The sequence below is a fragment of the Malaclemys terrapin genome, chromosome 5 (genome assembly GCF_027887155.1).
Source record: "Malaclemys terrapin pileata isolate rMalTer1 chromosome 5, rMalTer1.hap1, whole genome shotgun sequence".
NCBI classification, from domain to species: Eukaryota; Metazoa; Chordata; order Testudines; family Emydidae; genus Malaclemys; species Malaclemys terrapin.
Window position 1 is genome coordinate 128,204,689 of NC_071509.1, and position 22,951 is coordinate 128,227,639.

The window sequence follows — 22,951 nt, forward strand, 5'->3', positions numbered from 1 at the left end:
GACTGTCCCAATTTTGGGGTCTTTTTCTTTTATAGGCTCCTATTATCCCCACCCCCTGTCCCAATTTTTCACACTTGCTGTCTGGTCACCCTAGACTAGATGATCATCATGGTCCCTTCTGACCTTAAAGTCTATGAATCTATGAATCATGATAACTTCACAAAACTTGGCCCATTGTGAAATTTCTACTATTTCTGCCTGAAACTGTCAATACTAATATTTATATATTATTATTGTTGGGGCAACGAAGATCATGGCTCCATTGTGGTAGACATCATCACATGCCCCAAAGGTCCCTTGCGTAAGGCTTTATACAAACACACAAAATGACACCATGTCCACCATTTATTTGACCCACTCTCGTTCACAAATGGAAACATTTTCAAACTCCCCGACTCACACATAGTTGTGTATTTATTAGTATTTGGGCATATAGTAGTTTTGAAGAAAATAGGTTTTTAAACAAAAAAGTTGTTAACAATCTTCGATAATAGTGACCAATTTCATATTGGCCACCAAAAGACTTACATATGAGACAAGTTTTCAATGTGAACCATGTTGCTGAGCACAGCCACTCAGGCCAATGAGAGTTGGTGAGGGCAGGGACCATGTGGCATTTACTTACTATGCTAGGTACAAAGTTTTCTAGCATATCAGCTTCCTATGAGTTTGCACATGTAGCTTTATATACAAACACTATTTACAGACTCCTCAGGAAGTAAAAGCTGAAAGGGCCAGTCATATACCCGAAAGAAAGTGTAGCTGCTCCACAATACCCTTGGCTTGTCCATAGGACTAAAGTTAGATTAATACTGAGCGCTTTTGAAAATACCACCCTAAGTGAGTAGTTATGCACAGAAAATTCCATCAGCTCTTGCGTTTTTTTCAATGTTCAGTTTGCATTATTCATGCAAAATTCTGCTCTTGGCAGAAACAAGAATAAAATCAAAGTAACTCCATTCCAAATTATAAGGTCACTCCCTAGATCTATTTATGTATAACTGAGGACAGATTTGACCCATGATGTTTATTTTTCAATTAAAATCACTTATAAAAATTATTTTCTTATTTAACAATATTCAACTACATGTACATTTTAGAAATTCAAATAAGTGAAAAGAAAATGCAGAAAAATACCTCAGATCAGTGCGTCTTGGAAAAAGCTTTTTCTTTCCATTAAAATATATTTCAAATTCATCAATCTTCAGCCTGTGTGCATAGTCAATGTAGGCGGACACCTCCTGACCACGAGAATTTCGGTCACGAATGAAGATTATGGACTGGAAAAAACAGAGAACTCCACAAATAAGAAATACAAAAAATACATTTCTAAAATGCATTTTCATTTGCACCACTGACTTTTACAATTCGTTCCCTTTTTATTTTGGCCTGATTTTCGAAGGAGCTCAAGGCTGGATTTTAAAGTGCTCAGCACCCAAAGTTGGGGCCAGATTTTCAAAAGAGCTCAGCTTCCATTTAGGCAACTAAATACAGACCAGATTTGTAAAAGTACTCGGCATTCAGCATCTCCACATCAGACACTTATGACCAGATTTTCAAAAGCACTCAAATGTGCTGAGCTCTTTTGAAAATCTGGCCAGGTATTTTGATGTCTAAATGAGAGAAGAGTCCTTTTGAAACTCTGCACCATACAGTATACTGCATAATACATAACTCCAAAGAGCAACTTCCAGAATTAAATAAAATTAATTAAAGAGAATACAGCATGCTAATAACAAAAACAGAGTGATAACTTATATTGAAATAGAAATGGACTAGAGCGCATCCAGATCTGAACTTCTCTACAGTTTGGGGTGTTCAGATCTATGATTCTGATCTCACCCAGTACACAGATAAGGTCCAAAAGAAAAGTTTGGATCCAGAATAGCATCTGAAATTTTAAGTAGCATATGTGTGTTGGATCTATGGTTTGGTTTGGGACATCTCTGTACATTAAAAGGCAACATATATTCAGCTCAACACTCATAGCCAAGTTAAATACACACAGAAAGGTTACTTATTGGCAATTCTGTCTGTCATAGTCCTCTCTTCCACTATTAGACTCAATGTTATGGCTCCAATTATCAGGAAGTAGGAGGCAAAAACTGTCAGCCACCCAAGATAAGCTCCAGTCCACCCCCACCACCATAACCCTCTGCCTATTAGCGAGTATCAGAACAAAAAATGTTATTGTTAAAGAAAATCTGTGTATTGATCCAAGTGGTAGCCTTGAGAAATTCAAATTTACAAGTCATACATTGCTTACTGTATATCCCCCTTTCCTCCTGTCCTATTCAGTAACCATTATGCTTAGTTATTATACCAACCAGTAATCTCCAGAGAAGAACTTACCTAGAATGCAACTAGGAGCTCTGAGCAGCTGAACTCTGATTCCACCATAGAGAACAAGTCCAATTAGTAGGGGCACATTAAAGCCTTCCCCCTCACAATCAAAGGTTTCTGAACCCCTATTACCTCTCAGCATTGGTTTTCATTTTTCTTCTTGTGATTTATCGTTTTCATCCCAATGGAATGAATGGGGGAAGTTGGGTCAGTGAGGATCCAATAGGGTTACTTGGAGGCAGGGTTAGGCAGGAATCAGATAGAACAGAAAAAGAAGCCTGCAGCGAAATCTCTTTTGGGAAGAATAGAAGGAACCACAGAGCATCTGAAAATGAAAAGACTGCCTATGAAAGGAGAATGATTAGCAGAAACCCCTCCAGTAGGAATTGCAGGATAGGGTGGAGGAGGAGGTCACCAGCAAAGAGGGCAAGTCACATGGATTGAGGAAAAAGGATCTTTCTGGGATTCAGAAAGTTCCTAACCATTTTGTCTTGCACCTCCCTAAAGAGCTTTAGGCCCCTGTATGGTAAGTCCACCAATTCAATTTTCGATCCTACACATTCCAATAGTGAAGTCAGTGTGGCAATGGGCCAGTGGATAGACCTATATATCTGGTGGCAATCCTGGGCCTTCAAGGGAATCCACTCCTAATGGCTTAGAGGGATTACTCATTGGGATGCCAGTGTCAGGGCCCTGAGACAAGTATGATAGACTATCTTCCCTTGGTTTTTCTTCCTTGCAAGAGGAGAGTGGAAAGTAGAGGAAGGTTTAGTAGGCCAGGAGGAGCGAGACAACTCTTTCTCAACACTTCCACAATGCAAAAGAAGAATTGGCAGGACAGGAGTGGACTGGGACTTCTATAGCTTGGATGATTGATTGTTCTTGCCTCCTGGTACCTAAAGGTTATCAGATAGCAGAGTATCAATTAGACCAGGGGTTGGCAACGTTTGGCACGCGGCTTGCCAGGGTAAGCACCCTGGCGGGCCGGGCCAGTTTATTTACCTGCTGACACAGTAGGTTCGGCCGATCGCGGCCCCCACTGGTCGCGGTTCGCCGTTCCGGGCCAATGGGGGTGGCGGGAAGCCGTGGCCAGCACATCCCTCGCCCGCGCCGCTTCCCGCCGCCCCCATTGGCCCAGGACAGCAAACCGTGGCCAGTGGTGGCCATGATCGGCCGAACTTGCCGCGTCAGCAGGTAAATAAACTGGCCCAGCCCACCAAGGTGCTTACCCTGGTGAGCCGCATGCCAAACGTTGCTGACCCCTCAATTAGACCATAAATTTGGTTTTTTACCCAGCTGAGATCTGAGTGGTTTTTTTTGTACATCTAAGAAAAATGGCAACCTTATAATATCGAACTCTTATAACAAATATTCTTTATTTTAACATCACTAAACTGCTCTAACATAATGGTGTCTCTGGCAAACCATTGGGTTATTCTTAGAACACTTTTCCTTTTCTACCACATTCACACTCAGTTTCCATAAAACATTGTGTTAACGCACTTTGCATCTTTTGTACCATAAGCATCTCTAATTGATAGATCCAGAAGAACCTTTCAATACCAGGATACCTCCAGCTACTTCAGCATAATGCTGACTTCTCCCATCCCCAGCACACTCAACCTTGTGAGATCCATAATTGAGCTGAATTTTATGATAAATCAGAAAAAAATGTTTCTTTTTAATTGGCAATAAGTGCAACTACAGTACACTACAGCTGTGATTAGATAAAAGACTAGAAGCTTGTCATAAATATCTGAACAATTGATTCATCATCTCTTTAAAAATTCAGACGTTACAGTTTAAATAACTTGAATTACATGGGATAGTCCAATAATAAAAGAAAAAAGTTAGCAAAATGCATGTACTGTCTGCAGTATAAAACATAAAGGGCATCTTTCAACTATCTTCTGATTATCATATTAATTTCCTTAAATAGGTGTTCACATATAATCAACAATAAATCAATACAGATCTACAGTAAAGTCAATAACTGTCCTTATTAATGTCCTCAAAACTTCTTTTGAACTTCAAACACACAACCAAAAATATTTAAAACAGAAATTTCCTGTGATAAAGGTACAAAGGATTCCCACTGCAAACTAAAAGCTTTTGATCCTATCTCATCTGTCAGCATTGTTTTTCATTTTTCTTCTTGTGATTCATTTCTAACCACCTATAAAGCTTTCATTCATAAAACTATGAATGTGCTTGAATTTTCTTAAGATGTTCTGTCACTTTTTAATTTTGCCACACCTTTCTGCCTCAGAGAAGGATTTTTATAAGTTTGTATGTCATTTTTATTAACTGAAATGATCAACCAAGAATAAAGCTTTCATGTTAATTTAAAAAAAACCCAGCAAATGTGAAATTTAAAACTTCCTTCCTACAGTTCTCTTTACTTTTCACTACAGCTTCCTTTATTATAAATTTTAATGTATCCTATTGCTAGTAGAAGAAACACAGATATTCATTTACCGGTAATCAGTTGCCTCCTGAAGAGAGCTGGTTGAGAATTTTCCAACACAACTTTTTTGCATCTGAAAGTGTCAATTCACCAAAACCAAAACTGTTTGTGAGACAGCATCCATTCAGTTTCAGTTTCTCACTTTTTGTTTTGAAATTTTAGTTAATTTATACTAAAAAATTATTTAATTTTTTTTAAAAGGCATGCAATATTTAAGATCACTAAACATCTTGATGTAGAAAGATCTCAGATGAGAGAAAAAACTAGTTTAATAATTAGACAAAATTTTAAAACTAAAGGAACTATAATGCTAGATCTAACAGCAGAATAGACAGAAAAGATTATGTAAATATTAGCCACAGGACATCAAAACTGCAGAAAAGATTTCAAACTCTATAAGCCACAGTCAATTTCAAAACCTTCAGAAAGACCCACTTCATGACTCTTTTGATAGAGCAAAACATCTTCACAGCTTTAGACAGACACAGCTTTGCAACACACATAATAGACTCTGTTAAGGATGGTGTTTTTGAAACAGCTAATGTAATCATTTGCTGAAAAGGAAAAAAAAAACCTTCCTACTTCAAAATAGTTTTGAAAAGGGACACTTAAATAGGGTAGTTTAGGCCTAAAATGTGACCTGCAGTACACTGACATTATAATTTGTCAGAGATTAGCATACAAGTTTATTTCTTTGTGGGCTGAACACCAGAACTATCACAACAAAGTACCACCCTCACCATTAGTGTAAGTAGATGTGAGGTTGAAGATGTTGAAGTTAATGGAGTTGTGCTTGATTGCTCCAGCCATAAATTTGGCCCTTTGGAATATACAAGCTTGCACGTTCCTGCAGAAAATCATCAATGATATTAGTGCAATTAGAGAGACACATAATTCATCTCTTGTGTTGAAAATGAAAGAAATCAGTTGTCTGCCAATCTGAAAATCCAATGCATATTAGGGTGTGCTTTTGTGTGTGATGGAGACAAAGAACAGTTTTAAAAAGCTGCATTAAAGGCCTGTGACTCACCCAAAAGAGCAAGGAACACATTTTCTTCTTCTTCTTCTAAACACTAGACGTGTCTCAAAAATGTGGCTACAGTATTTAGAATGATGCCAGAAGTTGTGCTGTTCCAGTATTGACGTTGGAAGACGATCCAGTAGCGGGATAATGGGGTAAGCGTTGTAAGTGGTGCTAGTGTGTGAGTCAGTGTCTGTGGAACATGCCAGGGCAGCTCCTGGCTCCCCAGAACAGATTTTGCCGCGGAATGGGAAATTAAGTTTAAATCTTCCTTATTGAGGTTCAAGGAGCTCATAGAAAAAGCTTTGACTCTCAGCAGGGGCACCATAGAAAGTCTAAAACTCTGGAGAAGAAAGATGACGCCTTTGCAGAACTTCTGTGAGAGACTGTTGAAGAGTTAGGGATGGGCAAATATGTTGTACCTAATTTTGAATCTCCTTGAAAATCATAGGTTGGAAATTAAGAAGAGGACTCAAACCAGTTTGCTGCTCCTCTCTGTTAACATGAGTATTTTTCCCTTTTTGCTTGGTGAACCGAACACCCCCATGTTGGATCAGATCACCTTAGGCATCATATTTTTACATTTTTCTGTTCAAGGTACTTGGCGAGATAACAATGTTTTGGTTATTCCAGTTCTCTGTTTGTATATGTATGATCCATCGGTGCTCCATACAGACAAAAGTAGAACATATATGTGGAGTTGTACCTTAGCCATGAAAAGTATTGTAGGCATTTTCTCCAGGAGCATATTTGCACTCTACGAAAATGTGAATGGAACAAAACTATGAATGCTCAAACTAGTTCGGAAAAATAATGGCCTACCCCAAACTTCTGTTTATTTTTAGAACTAAATTCACTCAATCTTTTTTTAACTTTCTGAAATATTACTTATTTTTTTTCCTAGTATTGTCGCTGTCTTTGTTTGCCTCTTAATTTAGAGGTTCACGAAGGGTGTTGTCTCAAGGCCTGATTCTCCTCTCTCTTAGATCCTGATTCAAGGCCTATGAAAGTCAACAGAAAAACTTTCTGACTTTCATAGGCTTTGGATCATACCCCACACAGGTGTAAATTACAAGCACTGCCACTGAAGTCAGCGGAGTCACACTGGTATAAACTGGCGTAAGTTAGAGGAGAATCAGGTACAGAGGATTTCCAACTTAGTCACAAGCACACTACCAGAAATTTATCGAGACAGCCTTTTTCCGCGAGATTCATAGCCAACTTGTTCACATTCAAGAGGTTTCAGTGAGTTTGGATAAGCATGCAAACTTTTGGGAACATATCTGAACCAAACCCAAACTACAAACTTTGTCAGAGTCACACACCATTACACAACCTGGCCTACAAATCTATATATTGACAAATACTGTAAATGGTGGGAGGACATTATGTTAGGCCTAGTCCACACCCAGTGACTCACAACGTTCCACCTTAGCCTCCAGGATAAATTTCTAAACCGAATAGGGCTTTAAGCGATGTTTCAGCCAACTAATTGCAAGTAAGGACAAAAAAGTGTGTGGACTTTGTGTCACACTCAGAATCCTTAAAAGAAAAAAATCTTATTGAAAAACTCTACATGTCAGAAGAACACACAACCCTCCTTTTTGCCACCATTTTAGTAAACACAATAGGTCTGATTCTCATATCTACTAACCACTATCCACTTCTCTAGCAGTGCAAACGGATCTTGAAATGAGCACACGTTATATTTTCATCCACCATAAGATCCCTTTTTCAGCTACAGTGGTGTAAAGTGGCCTTAGGGTATATGAGAATCAGGCCCAATAACAGATTGATTTATGCACTGCCTGGAGAGGACAATCTGCATGTTTCCAAACAAACAAACCTGATCAAATCAGTGGTTAAAGAACTAAGATTAATTAATTTGGGAGTCTGATCCGAAGTCCATTGTCTGCAATGGGCTCTGGATCAGACCCTTGATACGTGGCAAAACCTTATGAGAAGAACAGTGACTTGCATAACCTACAAGAAGTTACATAATCTCTCTGTGCCTCATTTTTCTCTTCACTAAATTGGTGCTAATATCTGTCTCTAATACTTTGCAGTCCTCAAAGTGAAAATGTATTCTTATTACTGCTGTAAGTCCTCTGGCCTGAAGCCTTAGTCCTGGTCTACACTACGAGGTTAGGTCGAATTTAGCCGCATTAGGTCAATTTTATAAACAATGCATCTACACAACCAACTCCGTTCCGTCAACCTAAAGGGCTCTTAAAATCGACTGCTGTACTTCTCCCCGGCGAGCGGAGTAGTGCTAAAATTGACCTTGCTGGGTCGAATTTGGGGTAGTGCAGATGCAATTTGACAGTATTGGCCTCCATGAGCTATCCCAGAGTGCTCCAATGTGACCGCTCTGGACAGCACTTTCAAACTCCGATGCACTAGCCAGGTACACAGGAAAAGCCCCAGGAAATTTTGAATTTCATTTCCTGTTTGATCAGCGTGGCGAGGTCAGCAGAACAGGTGACCATGCAGTCCCCCCAGAACCACAAACGAGCTCCAGCATGGAGCCAACGGGAGACACTGGATCTGATTGATGTCTGGGGAGAAGAATCTGTTCAGGCCGAACTCCGATCAAAAAGAAGAAATGCTAATATATATGCCAAAATCGCACAGGGCATGGTGGACAGAGGCTACAACAGGGACACACAGCAGTGCCGTGTGGAAGTTAAGGAGCTCAGGCAAGCCTACCAAAAGACAAAGGAGGCAAACGGTCGCTCCGAGTCAGATCCCCATACATGCCGCTTCTATGATCAGCTGCATGGCATTCTAGGGGGAGGACCCCACCACTACCCCACTACTGTCCGTGGATATCTGCAAGGGGGTAGTCTCACATAACAGGGAAGAGGATTTTGTGGATGAGGAAGAGGAGGAGGACGAGGAGAATGTGCAGCAGGCAAGCAGTGAATCTGTTCTCCCCGGCAGCCAGGGCCTTTTCATTACCCTGGAGCCAATACCCTCCCAAGATGGGATCCTGGACCCTGAAGCCAGAGAAGGCACTTCTGGTGAGTGCACATTTGTAACTACAGTACAGGGTTTAAAAGCAATTGTGTTTAATGTTTGATTTGCCCTGAAGACTTGTGATGCATTCGCGGACAGTCACAGCTACTGGAAAAGTCTGTTAATGTGTCTGGGGATGGAGCAGGAATCCTCCAGGGACATCTCCATGAAGCTCTCCTGGAGGTACTCTGAAAGCCTTTGCAGAAGGTTTCTGGGGAGGGCTGCCTTATTTTGTTTGCCATGGTAGGACACTTTACCACGCCAAGCCAGTAGCAAGTAATCTGGCTTATGTGCCACAAAGCATGGCAGCGAATGGTCCTGGGTTTTGGTCACATTCAAGCAACATTCAGTCTATATCTCTCTGTGTTAGCCTCAGGAGAGTGATATCATTCATGGTCACTTGGTTGAAATAGGGGAATTTTTCTAAGGGAACAGTAAAAGGACCCCGTTCATGCTGGGCTGTTTGCGCTTGGCTAAAAGGGATCATCCCTGAGAATAGCCATGTGGTGGGGGGAGGGGTGAAGAGATCATCCCAGAGAATAACCACGCGGTGGGATGGGGGAAGGTGTGTGCTGCACATCCACTCGAAAACCACAGCCCTTCCTTTTAAATGGCAAAACCAACTGGCATTGCTTACTATGAGAAAGGAGGGCGCTGCAGGTTGAAAACATTCCCACATGTTATGAAGATGGAAGAAGCCAACCCCACGTACCCTTTGGCTTACCATGGCTGCCTGGAAACCGAATTCTGTTGCCCAGCCATGTGCGATGTCTCACCATACCGACAGGTGCTCAATATAAAAGGCAAAATGCGACCTCGTACCTAAAGCACATGTGCTGTCTGCTGTGAATTGCTTGATTCACTGTGAAAGAGTCTTCCTTTTGTTCTCAGAAATGTATCATCTTTAATTTTACTCTCCCTTTTTATCCCCCCGCAGGTGCAAATGTTTCTATGCTCCCCCTATCATCTCCGTCCCCGAGGTTATTGCAGATTAGAAGGAGAAGAAAAGCACTCGTGATGACATATTTTCCGAGCTCATGCAGTCCTCCCGCACTGATAGGGCACAGCTGAATGCATGGAGGCATTCAGTGGCAGAGGCCAGGAAAGCATTAAGTGAACACGATGAGAAGAGGCAGGAGGTGATGCTGAGGCTAATGGGGGAGCAAACGGACATGATGAGGCATCTGGTGGAGCTGCAGGAAAGCCAACAAGAGCACAGACCGCCGCTGCATCCACTGTATAACTGCCTACCCTCCTCCCCAAGTTCCATATCCTCCTCACCCAGATGCCCAAGAACACGGGGCAGTGGGGGGAGGGAAAGAGGCTCCGGGCACCCAGCCACTCCACTCCAGAGGATGTCCCAAGCAACAGAAGGCTGTCATTCAAACAGTTTTGATTTGTAGTATGGCTACAATAAGCAATGTGGCCTTGTCTTTCCCTGCTCCCCTCCTTCCCTACCCCACCTGGGCTACCTTGTCAGTTATCTCACTTTTTTTTTTAATTAATAAAGAAAGAATACATGGTTTCAAAACAATAGTGACTTTATTTCCTTTGCCAGCTGTGATCGAAGCGGGGAGGGTGGTTGGCTTATAGGGAATTAAAATCAACAAAGGGGGCAGGTTTGCATCAAAGAGAAACCCTTGCAACCGTCACACCATAGCCTGGCCAGTCATGAAACTGGTTTTCAAAGCCTCTCTGATGCGCAGCACGCCTAACTGTGCTCTTCTAATCACCCTGGTGTCTGGCTGCTCAAAATCGGCTGCCAGGTGATTTGCCACAACCTCTCACTCTGCCATAAATGTCTCCCCCTTACTCTCACGGATATTATGGAGCACACAGCAAGCAGCAATAACAATGGGAATATTGGTTGTGCTGAGGTCTAACCTAGTCAGCAAACAGCGCCAGCGAGCTTTTAAACGTCCAAAGGCACATTCTACCACCATTCTGCACTTGCTCAGCCTATAGTTGAACTGTCCAGGCTGCCTGTGTACAGCTTCATGAGCCATGGGAGCAAGGGGTAGGCTGGGTCTCCAAGGATAACTATTGGCATTTCAACACCCTCAATGGTCATTTTCTGGTCTGGGAAGTAAGTCCCTTCTTGCAGCTGCTCGAACAGCCCGGAGTTCCTAAAGATGCGAGCAACATGCACCTTTCCCGGACATCCCACGTTGATGTCGGTGAAATATCCCTTCTGATTCATCAGTGCTTGCAGCACCATTGAGAAGTACCCCTTGCAGTTTATGTACTGGTTGGCAAGGTGGTCCGGTGCCAAGATAGGGATATGCGTTTCGTCTATCGCCCCACCACAGTTAGGGAACTCCTTTGCAGCAAAGCCATCCACTATGACCTGGACATTTCCCAGAGTCACTGCCCTTGCTAGCAGAAGATCAGTGATTGCATTGGCTACTTGGATCACAGCAGTCCCCACAGTAGATTTGCCCTCTCCAAATTGATTCTCGACTGACCGGTAGCAGTCAGGTGTTGTAAGCTTCCACAGGGCTATCACGACTCGTTTCTCAACTGTCAGGGCAGCTCTCATCTTGGTATTCCGGCGCTTCAGGGTGGGGGAAAGAAACTCACAAAGTTCCAGGAAAGTGGCCTTACGCATGCGAAAGTTTTGCAGCCACTGGAAATCATCCCATACCAGCAACCCTATGCAGTCCCACCAGTCTGTGCTTGTTTGCTGGGCCCAGAATCCGCGTTCCACTGTATCAACCTGCCCCACTGCCACCATGATGTCCCAATTACCACATCCCATGCTTTCAGGAACGTCTGTGTCTATGTCCTCCTCACAAATGTCCTCGTGCTGGCATCTCCTAGCCAGGTTCTGCACATACTGTAGTATAATGCATGAGGTGTTTACAATGCTCACAACAGCAGCGGTGAACTGAGCGGGCTCCATGCTTGCCGTGCTATGGCGTCTGCCTGGGTAACCCAGAAAAAAAGGTGCAAAACGATTGTCTGTCATTGCTTTCACGGAGAAAGGGAAGACTGATGACATGTACCCCAAACCACCCATGACAATGTTTTTGCCCCATTAGGCATTAGGAGCTTAACCCAGAATTCCAATGGGCAGCAGAGACTGCGGGAACTGTGGGATAGCTACCCACAGTGCACCGCTCCATGAGTCGATGCTAGCCATGGTATTGAGGACGCACTCCACCGACTTAATGTGCTTAGTGGGGACATACACAATCGACTGTTTAAAATCACTTTCTAAAGATCAACTTCTATAAAATCGACCTAATTTCATAGTGTAGACATACCCTTAGAGCGAAGGCAGCTCACTACTGCCATCTGTTGGTGACCCCTTTTGCCTTTGAAAATCTCCCCCTAGTACAGCTGGTAAGGTTTTTGTTTACAAGCACAGGGCCAATCAGAGGGGCGGCCAGGAGATCCATTTGGCCTGGGCCTCAAGCTCAAAGGGGTCATCAAATTTAGAAACCTGTTAAATTTTTGGCATTTGATAAGTTTCACAACTTGTTTTCATGCGCATCCCTATTGGACGAAAATGTGACACACTCTCTCTCAGCTTAGAAGCGCAAATTTAAGCAAATAAGAGATGTGATGTGGTAAAAGACATAATTTTTTTGTTAACTGATATAGATTTTGTCATATTAAAGAGTTCATAAATATTAATACAAATATATCGGTTCTGATGGCACAAGATTAGACCACATGTCATAATTTTTTATTTTTATTATGGCTAGGGGCCTCAAAAGCTGGAAGTGGCCCGGGCCTCTCTGGACCTCTGAGAGGCCCTGTACAAGCGTCAACATCACAAAAACCAATCATTACCATATCTATTAACTGGGATCTTTGTTGACAGTCTCAGGTAAGAGACCAACTGCTTAAAGGTGGCCCCTTTTGGTCAAGTTGGAGATACCTAGGATGGTATTAGGAAATTCTTAACACAAGCAGGATAGTGCTATAGAGTCCCATTGCTCTAGCAGCTAGTGCAATGGGCGTGGGACTCTATAAGGACAAATGCAATGATGAGTGGTTACTTAGCGATACCCTCATGAGGAATCCATTAACCTAACCTTGCAGAAATGTTAGGAAATATTATTAGCCCAGCCTCACAATCTGTTCACCAGCCCTTTACCACAGGGATGAAAAAAGAAAATTAACATTTCAATCTCCAGTAAAAAAACAAAACAAAACCCCCAACCAATTACTCTTTCTTTGCCAGTGGGTGAGTAGAATTTTGCAAGGCTAAACTAGACTCTCGTGGGAAAATTTTGTACACCGTATGTTGTCACTGGTTTTCTGAAGACACAGTAGCAAAAGACATCCCCACAGCTGGGAACTGTACACAGGTTCTGATTCAGCAAGGCACATGGGCTTAACTCCAAGAACTCACTTAAGTCTATCAGTACTCAGCAAAGCCCGTGAGCATGTGCTTAAGTCCCATTTGAATGGAACTTTAGCATGTGCTTAAGGGCTTAGCTGAATTGGGACCTACGAGTTGGCAAATAAGCCAGTGTGATCTATGAGCCACATTACTGAGAGATCTGTCTTATGGATTCAAGTTAAGTGTGGTATAGAAGATATAATATGGAAAAATTAAGGGGCCAGCCCTGCTGTCTGGTGAAACATACTTCTAAGAAAAGTACTTTAGAGTATGCCTAATGGAAGGTAAATGGCAGGAAAGCAAAGACAGACAATATTTAGGTGAATTATTAATTATTAATTCTCTTTTCATGTGGACAGTATCACAGGTGGGGCCCAAAGGGCCCAAGCAGAATTTGACTGAAAGGGACAGGCTTAAAATGCATTATAAGTTAAAATATATGTTTAATGACTAGCAATTTATTTTTGTTGCACCGTGTTTGGCCTTATTTGCCACCTGAAGATCATGTTACATCTAATAGAAATACCAGTGAGCAGTGAAAGAAAGGCGCTCACCTCCATATCTTTAAAACAGATGCCATTCACGTCTGCTCTGCAAATAGGAATAAATTCCTGACCCTGACCCCTCACAGGACTGAAAACTGTGTAAAATGTAGCCTTCCATTTTTTGATTTTATCTTTAACTAAATTTTATTTTTAGTGGGGGAAGTGTGAGGCTTAATTTTTTATAAACTAATTGAAACATTCTAGTAAACTAAGGTGTAAAATGAATCTCTAACTTGCTGTGCACACATTTTCACTGTGTTCACACTTTCATCTGGAAATACTGTTCTCTTTCTTATTCTAGCTTTGAGATTTTTCTAAAACGTGTAATAGTAATACATCAGTCTCCTTTTCCTATGCTCAAAAATGCCAATTGGTTCTTCAGAAAACACATATCTTTTACTTACCTATAATTCTACAAAAGAATTCAAAAGAAGGTGCATGAGAATAAGCACAGGATCACTGCAGACTTTAATCCCGAGTTCTTCTAATACATCCAAAATAAGCAGGATGTGGTCTAAGGGCAAGTGCAAGTCAAAAAACGGAGATCTTACCATAGCAAAAAAAGTAAAATGTATGTTTGTCTTGGTTTTCCCTCACTTAAAATACCTCCAAGCCCTGACCATTTTAATTAGCTCAAGATCACTTATAAACTTTCACGTTTTAGGATCTAAATGTTGGCTTCCATTCCCCTAAACAGCAGTGATTGATGCTAGTTTGGAACAGCGAAAGAAATACTCTTTGATACTTTATTAGAGTTAGCAGAAATAGCCAAACAAAAACCCAGCAGTAATATAAAGCAGATATGTACTCTATCTTGGGTTAAACGTGTAAAACTCTTTTGTGGTTCTTAGTGCTCATAGGAACCTATTTCATATTGGTGTTGCAGGAATAACATTGTGTCGAGACCACACAGATGCTAAAATCATTACTCAAGGCGCAATAGTACAATTCTTAGCTATGCAGAACTTTCACTGAGTTACCTGGGAGTTCTCTGGGTTGAAGGACTGCAGGATCAGGCTCTTATTAAAAGACCACCTACATCCTGTCGACTGTGTGTTAGATTTAGGTACAATAGCTTAGGGAGTCTTTTCAATCTGTTCAGGCAGTTAGGCAAGATACCAAGCATGGGGCTACTCTTGCAATTCAGGCCCTGGGATTCTGGAGATATAGGGCAAGTCTGCACTCCTGCACTACATCAGCACAGCCACACTGATGCAGCTGCGCTCCTGTAGCATGTCTGGTGAAGATACGCTATGCTGACAGGAGAGCGGTCTCCTGTCCACCTCCATGAGAGGTGGAAGCTATGTCGGCGGGGAGTGCCTCCTGCCGACATAGCGCGGCGTGGACAGCACTGAAGTCATTGTAACTTACATTGCATGGGGGGGGGGGTGTCTTTTTCACACCCCTGAGCGACGTAAGTTACATCAACTTAAGTGGTAGCGTAGACCAGCCCCTAGATTCAATTCCTAGCTCTGCCACAGCCTTCTTGTGTGTCATTTAGAGACAAATTTTAAAAGGAGCTAAGGAGCCACATTTTTAAGTGCTCCGCACTAAAATCTGGACCCAGATTTTCAAAATTGCTCAGCACCCAGAAGCTCCCACTGTGACACTTATGGACAGATTTTCAAAAAGACTCAGAACCCCAACTTGCTGAGCACTTGTGAAAATCGCACCATATATTTTGGTATTTAAGTGGGGGCTGAGCTCTTTGAAAATGTGGCTGCAACTGCACATGCTGAGCTGTGTTATTTACTCATTCACATAAGACAAGAACCAACTAAATTAATAGGCAGCAGGTTTAAAACAAACAAAAGGAAATACTTCTTCACACAACACAGTCAACCTGTGGAACTTGCTGCCATGGGATATTGTGAAGGCCAAAACTATAAAGGGGCTCAAAAAGAATGAGATAAGTTAATGGAGGATAGGTCCATCAATGGCTATTGGCCAAGCTGGTCAGAGATGCAACTCCATGCTCTGGATCTTCCTAACCTGTCACTACCAGAAGCCAGGGGTGCTGGAACAATTTTTATTGTGGGGAGTGCTGAGAGCCATTGAACCAAAATGTAAACCCTATATATGATGGAAACCACTTCAAGCCAGGGACTGCGGCAGCACCCCAAGCACCCCTAGTTCTAGCACCTTTGCCAAAAGCTGGGAGTGGACGACAGCAGATGGATCACTCAATGATTGCCTGTTCCATTCATTCCCTCTGAAGCACTGGCACTGGGTTAGATGGACCATTAGTGTGACCCAGTATGGCCGTTTTTATGTTCTTTAGAAAAGCCAGCCTTTAAACCCTGTGTGCCCCAGTTCCTCATCTGTAAAATGGGGATAATAATCCTTCTTGTCTGTTTAGCTTGTACACTCTTCAGGACAGGTACTGTTTTACTATATTTTTGTACAGTGCTTAGCTGAATTGAGGACTCTAAAAACTACCCCATCAATAACATCAGCATAGAAAGCAGCCATCTGATAGAAAGTACCGTTGGCTAATGTGACAGCCCTTGCACTCCAAAATGGGTGTGGTCTTTGAGATATCCCAAACTAGCTGGCATCAAATAAGCCTCATGTGATAAACTGCTGTTATTTGTTAATACTAGCAACCAACAGCTGTCAATATATTTCAGCTGACTTGTGTCTTTCTCGACAATTCTTTGTATGTGTTTAGTTTGTGTGGAGCCCTTAACATTGCAGCTGTGTTTAGAAACTAGTCTGAGCCTCATCTACAGTGCAGGGAAGATGGGGGCGTTTATAGCATAGTTTCTCCTAGCATAGTCCAGCAGGGACACTGAAACCACGCTGAAACTGTTGGCTACAACCAGAGTCTAAAACAATTGTCAGTGAAGCCGGCATGATTCTGTTCCCAATGGGTACAGGGCTGTAAAGAGAGGAAAAAACATCTACACAACTGTAGTATTCCAGGCTCTGACGAGGGTCAGGGTTAGCAAAGGTTATACCCTATCACATAGCAGGATTCAGTATCTACTGACTCCATTGCTTACTCGTAGAACTGCCCGCCAGATTCCTGTCTCCCTCATTTATCAGACTCCCAGTTGCCATAATATTCTTTCACATCCGTTTCACTATTGCTAGGCTCAGTATTGCAGCAAGTGGTGGGTATAAGACTCTCAAGGGTATAAAGAGTTGGGTGTTGGTTCTGTACTGAGAATAGAATCCAATTAATCATAAAACTGTCTGGTGATCCATTTATTACTAGTCTTTTGATGACTGCCGACACTTGGTGATACCAAACTTTCAGTGTCTTTATCTCCTTTTGACATCCTAGGTACAATTTGTTCATTCTAGACTTGGCAAGTTTACTGCAATCTGTTTTTATGCTGTAACCGTGACTCAGTATCAAAATCTGCTTGGATGGTCACAGATCTGTATTGCTAGCAGAAGGCTCACCTGGGCATCTGCCCATATACCTGCTCGCAACTTCTATTCCTTGCAAGCAACTACTCCTCTACCCCGATATAACGCAGCCCGATATAACATGAATTCAGATATAATGCAGTAAAGCAGCGCTCGGGGGGCAGGGGGAGCTGCGCACTCCGGCGGATTAAAGCAAGTTCAATATAACGCGGTTTCCCCTATAACACGGTAAGATTTTTTGGCTCCCGAGGACAGCGTTATATCGGGGTGGAGGTGTAGTACAAGAGTTCAGCTGTTCAACAGACATGGATAATGGCAACTGAAGTCAGTCCTGTGATTGGTTGCAGTTATGACCAGGCAATATAAATCAGCAAGGGGCTTCCTGGTTACATAGGCAATAGGATGTTGGACACAGCATCAAAGTAGTGGGAGTATCTGGATGGACAGCACTCTTGGTAACACATGGCATAGTGCAGACACAAATGATTATTAGGAACAGCAGCAGCAGTGACACAGTTGTTTGTTTCTGTTAATACACATGCTGCAGTATGGTTCCGGAACAACAACTGTACGACAGTTCTGGCCATGACCAGGGATACTTATGGGCCCTGCTTGGGACTATGATGGAACCGTGGTGTTTGTGGATACATTTGCTCTGAGTTGCTTACAAACACTATTGGCACTGTAGTCCATTGGGTAGGATGCTGGACTGGGCTTCAGGAGAGATAGGTTTGGTTCCTGACTCTGCAACTGGCTTGCAGTATGACCTTGGACAGGTCACTTCACCTCTCTGGGCCTGTCAGGAAACCAGCTGCATCAAGGTCAATCTCCTAACAACAGGCTGGGCATAGCTGATCTTGGCAGGGACTGCCTGATTGGCTGCACTTCCTGAATGTGGAGAGACAGAACAAAGCTGCTACTTGACCTAGAAGCAGCCAGTGCTCGCTGGTTGCTCAACAGGTTCCATACCACGGTGGTTCTTAATCCTGCTCCCATCCAGCCTGTGCCTGTCCTGCCCAGCCTGTTCTTGTTCCTGCTTCCAGAGCCTGTTCCTGCCTTTCTTCTCCATCCTTGACACTCCTGGCTCCAGCCACGTCTCTGGTTCAACCATTAGCTCTGTCATTAAGCTTCTGATGCTTGGCTCTGACCTTCGGCTCTGGACTTGATTATGCCTCTGTTGTCCCATGGCCCTGATTCTTAACTCTGCCTCGGCTCAGCTACTCTCTGACCTCCAAGTCTGGCAACCCCAATGGCTCTGACCACTAGGACCAACTGCCCAAGTCCTGGTTGTGATCCTGACAGTGCCCCCATTCCGCCATCTTTTAAATAAGGATAATGATACTGACCTCCTCTGTAGAGTGCTTTGAGATCTATAGATTAAGAGCTAGGTATATATTATTATATAGACTAGGGCTTTGGAGCTGTGCTCCGGCTCAGCTCCAGCTCCAGGCAAAAACCTGCAGCTCCACTGCTCCGGAGCTGCTCTGCGCTACAGCTCCGGGCTCCACTCCAAAGCCCTGCCCTATATTATAGACAGGGCCTAGAAAAACTACAGAAGGTCACATATTATGTTAGTGTGAAGAGGGAAAAAAACAAATATAAAGGCAGTTCAAGATTTTCTGTATAACTGAAAAATACGACAAAAACTCCATTTAGTTTTAAAGTTAAAAAAAAAAGCAAAAAAGAAAATGAGTCATAACACCACGGATGCCACCACAGATGCTTTCAGAAACTCTAATCTGAAAATGGACTTTATTTAAAATTGCAAGCCTCCTAGTGAACCGAAAGGACCAAATTAGTAAAAAATGTTTGACTTCTGCATCTCAAAAGCCTCTCCTCTGACCAAAAGAAAAAATAATAATATTTTCATCTATTATTGAATCAGGCCCTGGGAGAGAAGTCAGAGGGAAAAAATGTAAAAATGAGATAAATGTTAAAAATATGCCATTACTTAATTGTAAAAATTTTCTTAAACACAAATAGCTCCATGAGGGTACTTCTGAATCTTCTGCTTCACCCAGGTCTTTGAACCTTTGTGGACAAAACTATTTAATTCAGGCTTCCTTTACAAAGGGTCAAAGTATGTCATGTGACATGACATGACGACCGTATATATAACCTCTTACAATCTGATGTGATGCAAATTAGAAAATGTGAGGCTTTCCATTCAGGGTATAAATCCCACCGTGGGTAGCACTTTACTTGTGCTACAATATTTGAGCCCTGGTCAGCTTCTTCAACACATCTCTAATAAGTACAGTTAGACATACAAAATATATTTTCAAAGGTATAAAGATTCAAAGCAGATTGTCCATGGTTAAACACAGGGTTCCAAAAGTTACAATATTTTTGTCGGCGAAGGACAAAGCCACGGTACCTCAGCAAAACATGTTCTTCTTTTCTATGTCAGGCTTCAGAACTGTAGTCTGGCTAATTATCAGCACTAAGACATTGATCCTGCAAAGACATATGCATGTCCTTGACTTCATGCATGTGAGTAACCCCATTGCTTTTACTGGGACTATTCATGTGCAAAAAGTTAAGCGCATGTGTAACTCTCCAGGCTCAGGGCCTGAATTTGGTTAGTTTAATTTTTCCCTCATCTTCCCTTGGCAAAGTAGAGGATATTGATCTCTCTGAATCTGCCACTGGTCAGTACTGACAAATTATTTAGCAAAAAAACAGCATAAGGAAATCTAAGAACCATGAACCAAGGGCATTGTTAGACATTTGGACTCGCCCGCAGTTTTGAATAATTAAATTATATTTTCTACCTTCTCCAGCGTAGGATTTCTTCAAATGTTTCTGTTGCAACCTCATACATGTTTTGGTTCCAAAGTCTCCAGGTGGAAAAAACAGGTTCATCTTCAGCCCCACACATTTGTTTTTTGGAGGAATCCCTCCTACTGATCTTGCTTTGAATTTAAAATGGACTGTCACGTTAGAACAGACCTCACAAAAGAAAGTTTATGCAAAACGCAATGTACTTGGCTAGTAATTTGTTGAGTCTCCCCTGCTATTACTGCAGATGTTTTTTTGTTTAAATAATTGCTCTCTCCATCACCAGCCAGCTTCTTCTTCTACTTAATTCAGCAGTCAACAGTTGATCCTACATTTCTGATATCACAACTTGCTGCCATGGAAAAGAACAATTCCACCAGAAGATGCAAGAGGGAAAGATGGGGTCTGACTCCATATTTAAATACTTCAAGTCAAAATTTCAAAGGGTCCTCAGCCTGGTCTCCATTTGTAAATGTACAATTTTGTTTATCTAGCTAGTTTGCACATGCAATTTTTGTGCATTGGTGACAGAATTTACATGCATAAAATCAATTTCAGAGAAAGAGAGAGAGAGAGAGAGGATATTTCTTGTGTGGTATATTTCTTGTTGTCATGAATCTGGGTTGGTTGCATTACTTGCAAGTGGCAAAGCCACGAATGACATCCCAAAGGAATCCCAATAAAACATTTATAATACACCACATCACCATAAATTCTGTGTATGGCTTAGTTGTTACAGGAAGACCATTTTAGGAACACTTCAGAGAGTTTTAAACATTATTCAGACTGTTTTTCAAATCCATCTTTTGATGAAGCCGGGTACCTTAATTAATCAGAATGGGAGGGAAGCACTGAAAGATTGGGCCTTTTCTGTCTGTTGAACTAAGATGAAAAGTGGAGGTATGTTCAAGATTTCCTCTATAGAACAGCCTCCATGTCCTTGACAGCCAAGATAATTAATACAATATTTAGAATGCAGGGTGTAATTGTGCTAGCTCTAGATCAGTCCCTTGGTCCTGCTCCCTGGCTCCTGCTGTGGGGGACGTATCAGGGGAAGGAGAGGGCATGTCAGAAGACTGTCAGAAGAAGCATGGGCAGCATAGTGGAGCTCCTTTTAGGTCCCTAAATCAGTGGCCTGGCCTAACAACAGTTGTAAGTGTTCTTGGGACTGGAGCCAACTCTGAAGATCAGGAAGCCACAACCAGTTACCTGACCTCCCGCTTCAGCCATCTCCCCTCCCCCCGCATGACCGCATTGAGCAGAACTCTGGCACACAAGAGCAATAGGAAATTATTAACATCACACTCACTATAGTATCAAGGCATCATGGGTACAATTTCCAAAAGTGCCAAAGTCAATGAGAAGTAGGTGCCTAAGTCACTTAGATTTTGAAAATTCTACCCCATATACATAAGTGAATCTCCATGAATTCTTTCAGAAAAAACAACTTGGACTTTCTATCTTGCCTTTGTTTTAGCCACTGTCCTTGTAAGGTGGAATCAGTTTGGTGGCGGACACAAGCATTTCTCATTTACCAGCTAAAAATTATTAATTTTGCAGAGATTGTATAATAAAATCAAATTAACAATAGTAATGTTACTACTACTGATTGCAATAATCTCTTGTCAAGTGCTTTTTATCCACAGATCTTGATGCTCTTTCAAAGTAAGTGTGTGCACGGTACTTGGATTGGATGCATACAAATAAAAAACTGCAGTTTGTATGGATAGAGATTTGATATCATGAATTTATCCTCAGCAGCAAGACAAAAGAGATGAGAAAGACAGTCAGAGGAGGTCAACTGGATGACAGGGGAAACTGAAACATGTGGCTAAACATGTGTGCCTTATAGTTATTTCTGAACGTGTATTTTCTGGTGCTAGTAAATTTCAGAGGCAATGGTCTGAAATTGAGACCGTCTTATCCCCAGCTCCCTCAAGCAGCACCATTCCAACGGTGTTCCAGATGATCAGTGATTAAGTGTTCCAGATGATCGTAGGCTGTGGGCTTGGTCAGAAAGGAGAGGCAATCCCACAAGTAAATGAATATAAGGTAATCTAAAGTGTAGATTGCAAGCAGCTCCTTGAATTCACCTCGTATAATGCAAGAAAAAACACATAAAAGGAGATCATATAGAAATTCAAGTCACCCTCCTATTTAAACATAGGCTTCTTTCATTAAAATGACTCTCTCTCTCTCTCTCTCTCTCTCTCTCTCGCTCTCGATATAGTGGACATACACACATCTATTCATCCTTCTGCCATTTATAAGAGCTGTTTAATTATTATATAGATAAACTATGAGCTAAATTAGTGAAAGATTTCAACCTGGAAAATCTGTGAAAAGCAATTCACTCCTCTTTCCAAGAATCCCAGCTTCCAAAAGTCTGCAAATATTGCTTAAGGTTTTTTTGGATTACTCTCCTGCACCTGCTTCATCAGAAGGGCATCACAGTATTTTCACTGGCAAACATCTAATTTATGAATAAATAAGTAGCTGGGGCCTGAGAAACTAGAATAATAAGGCTGTGCCTTAAAAGTTTGGTGAAAGGAGCTGCTCAAAGCCTGCCCAAACGTTGTGCAAATTAGATTTCCATTGAGGAGAGCGCTTCAGAGACAACAGGATGAGTGCAGAAAAGGGGCTGTTTTCACATTAGTCATTCTTTTTCTTCCTCTTTTTTTTTTTTTAGGGATTCTTTTCTATTAATTGGTTAGACAACCTTCGAGGGCCCCAGAACTGTTCTTGCACAGATCAAATAATGTGTATGTGTGAGTGAATACCAAGCCACTGGAAGCCTACCCACCAAGCCTCAGTTAAACTGTTTCCTCCAGGATGAACAATCATGCACTGTAAAGTTTTCTGCAGGTGTCTAGGGGTGTCAGCTGGCTACTGTTTATTATTGGTTTGCTGTGTACAGGGAGGCAGGCCAGGCCATCAGTAACAACTCTGTGCAAATGGGTCAGGGAAATGAAAATAAAGCCTGGACAGCAGGAACTTTTAGGGTCTGGGGTTTTGCTGGCAAGGCCTGCCTTAGTTCCTCTTTA

General features: G+C 42.1%; 1 protein-coding gene across 1 annotated transcript in view; it reads right to left on the reverse strand.

The window, feature by feature from the left end:
• CFAP299 (cilia and flagella associated protein 299) overlaps positions 1–22,951 on the reverse strand; it is a 401,426-nt gene that overhangs the window by 50,787 nt on the left and 327,688 nt on the right. Inside the window, exon 4 of the mRNA XM_054028791.1 lies at positions 1,138–1,280. Coding sequence (XP_053884766.1) covers positions 1,138–1,280 — 143 coding nt within the window. The remainder of the gene's footprint in view (positions 1–1,137; positions 1,281–22,951) is intronic.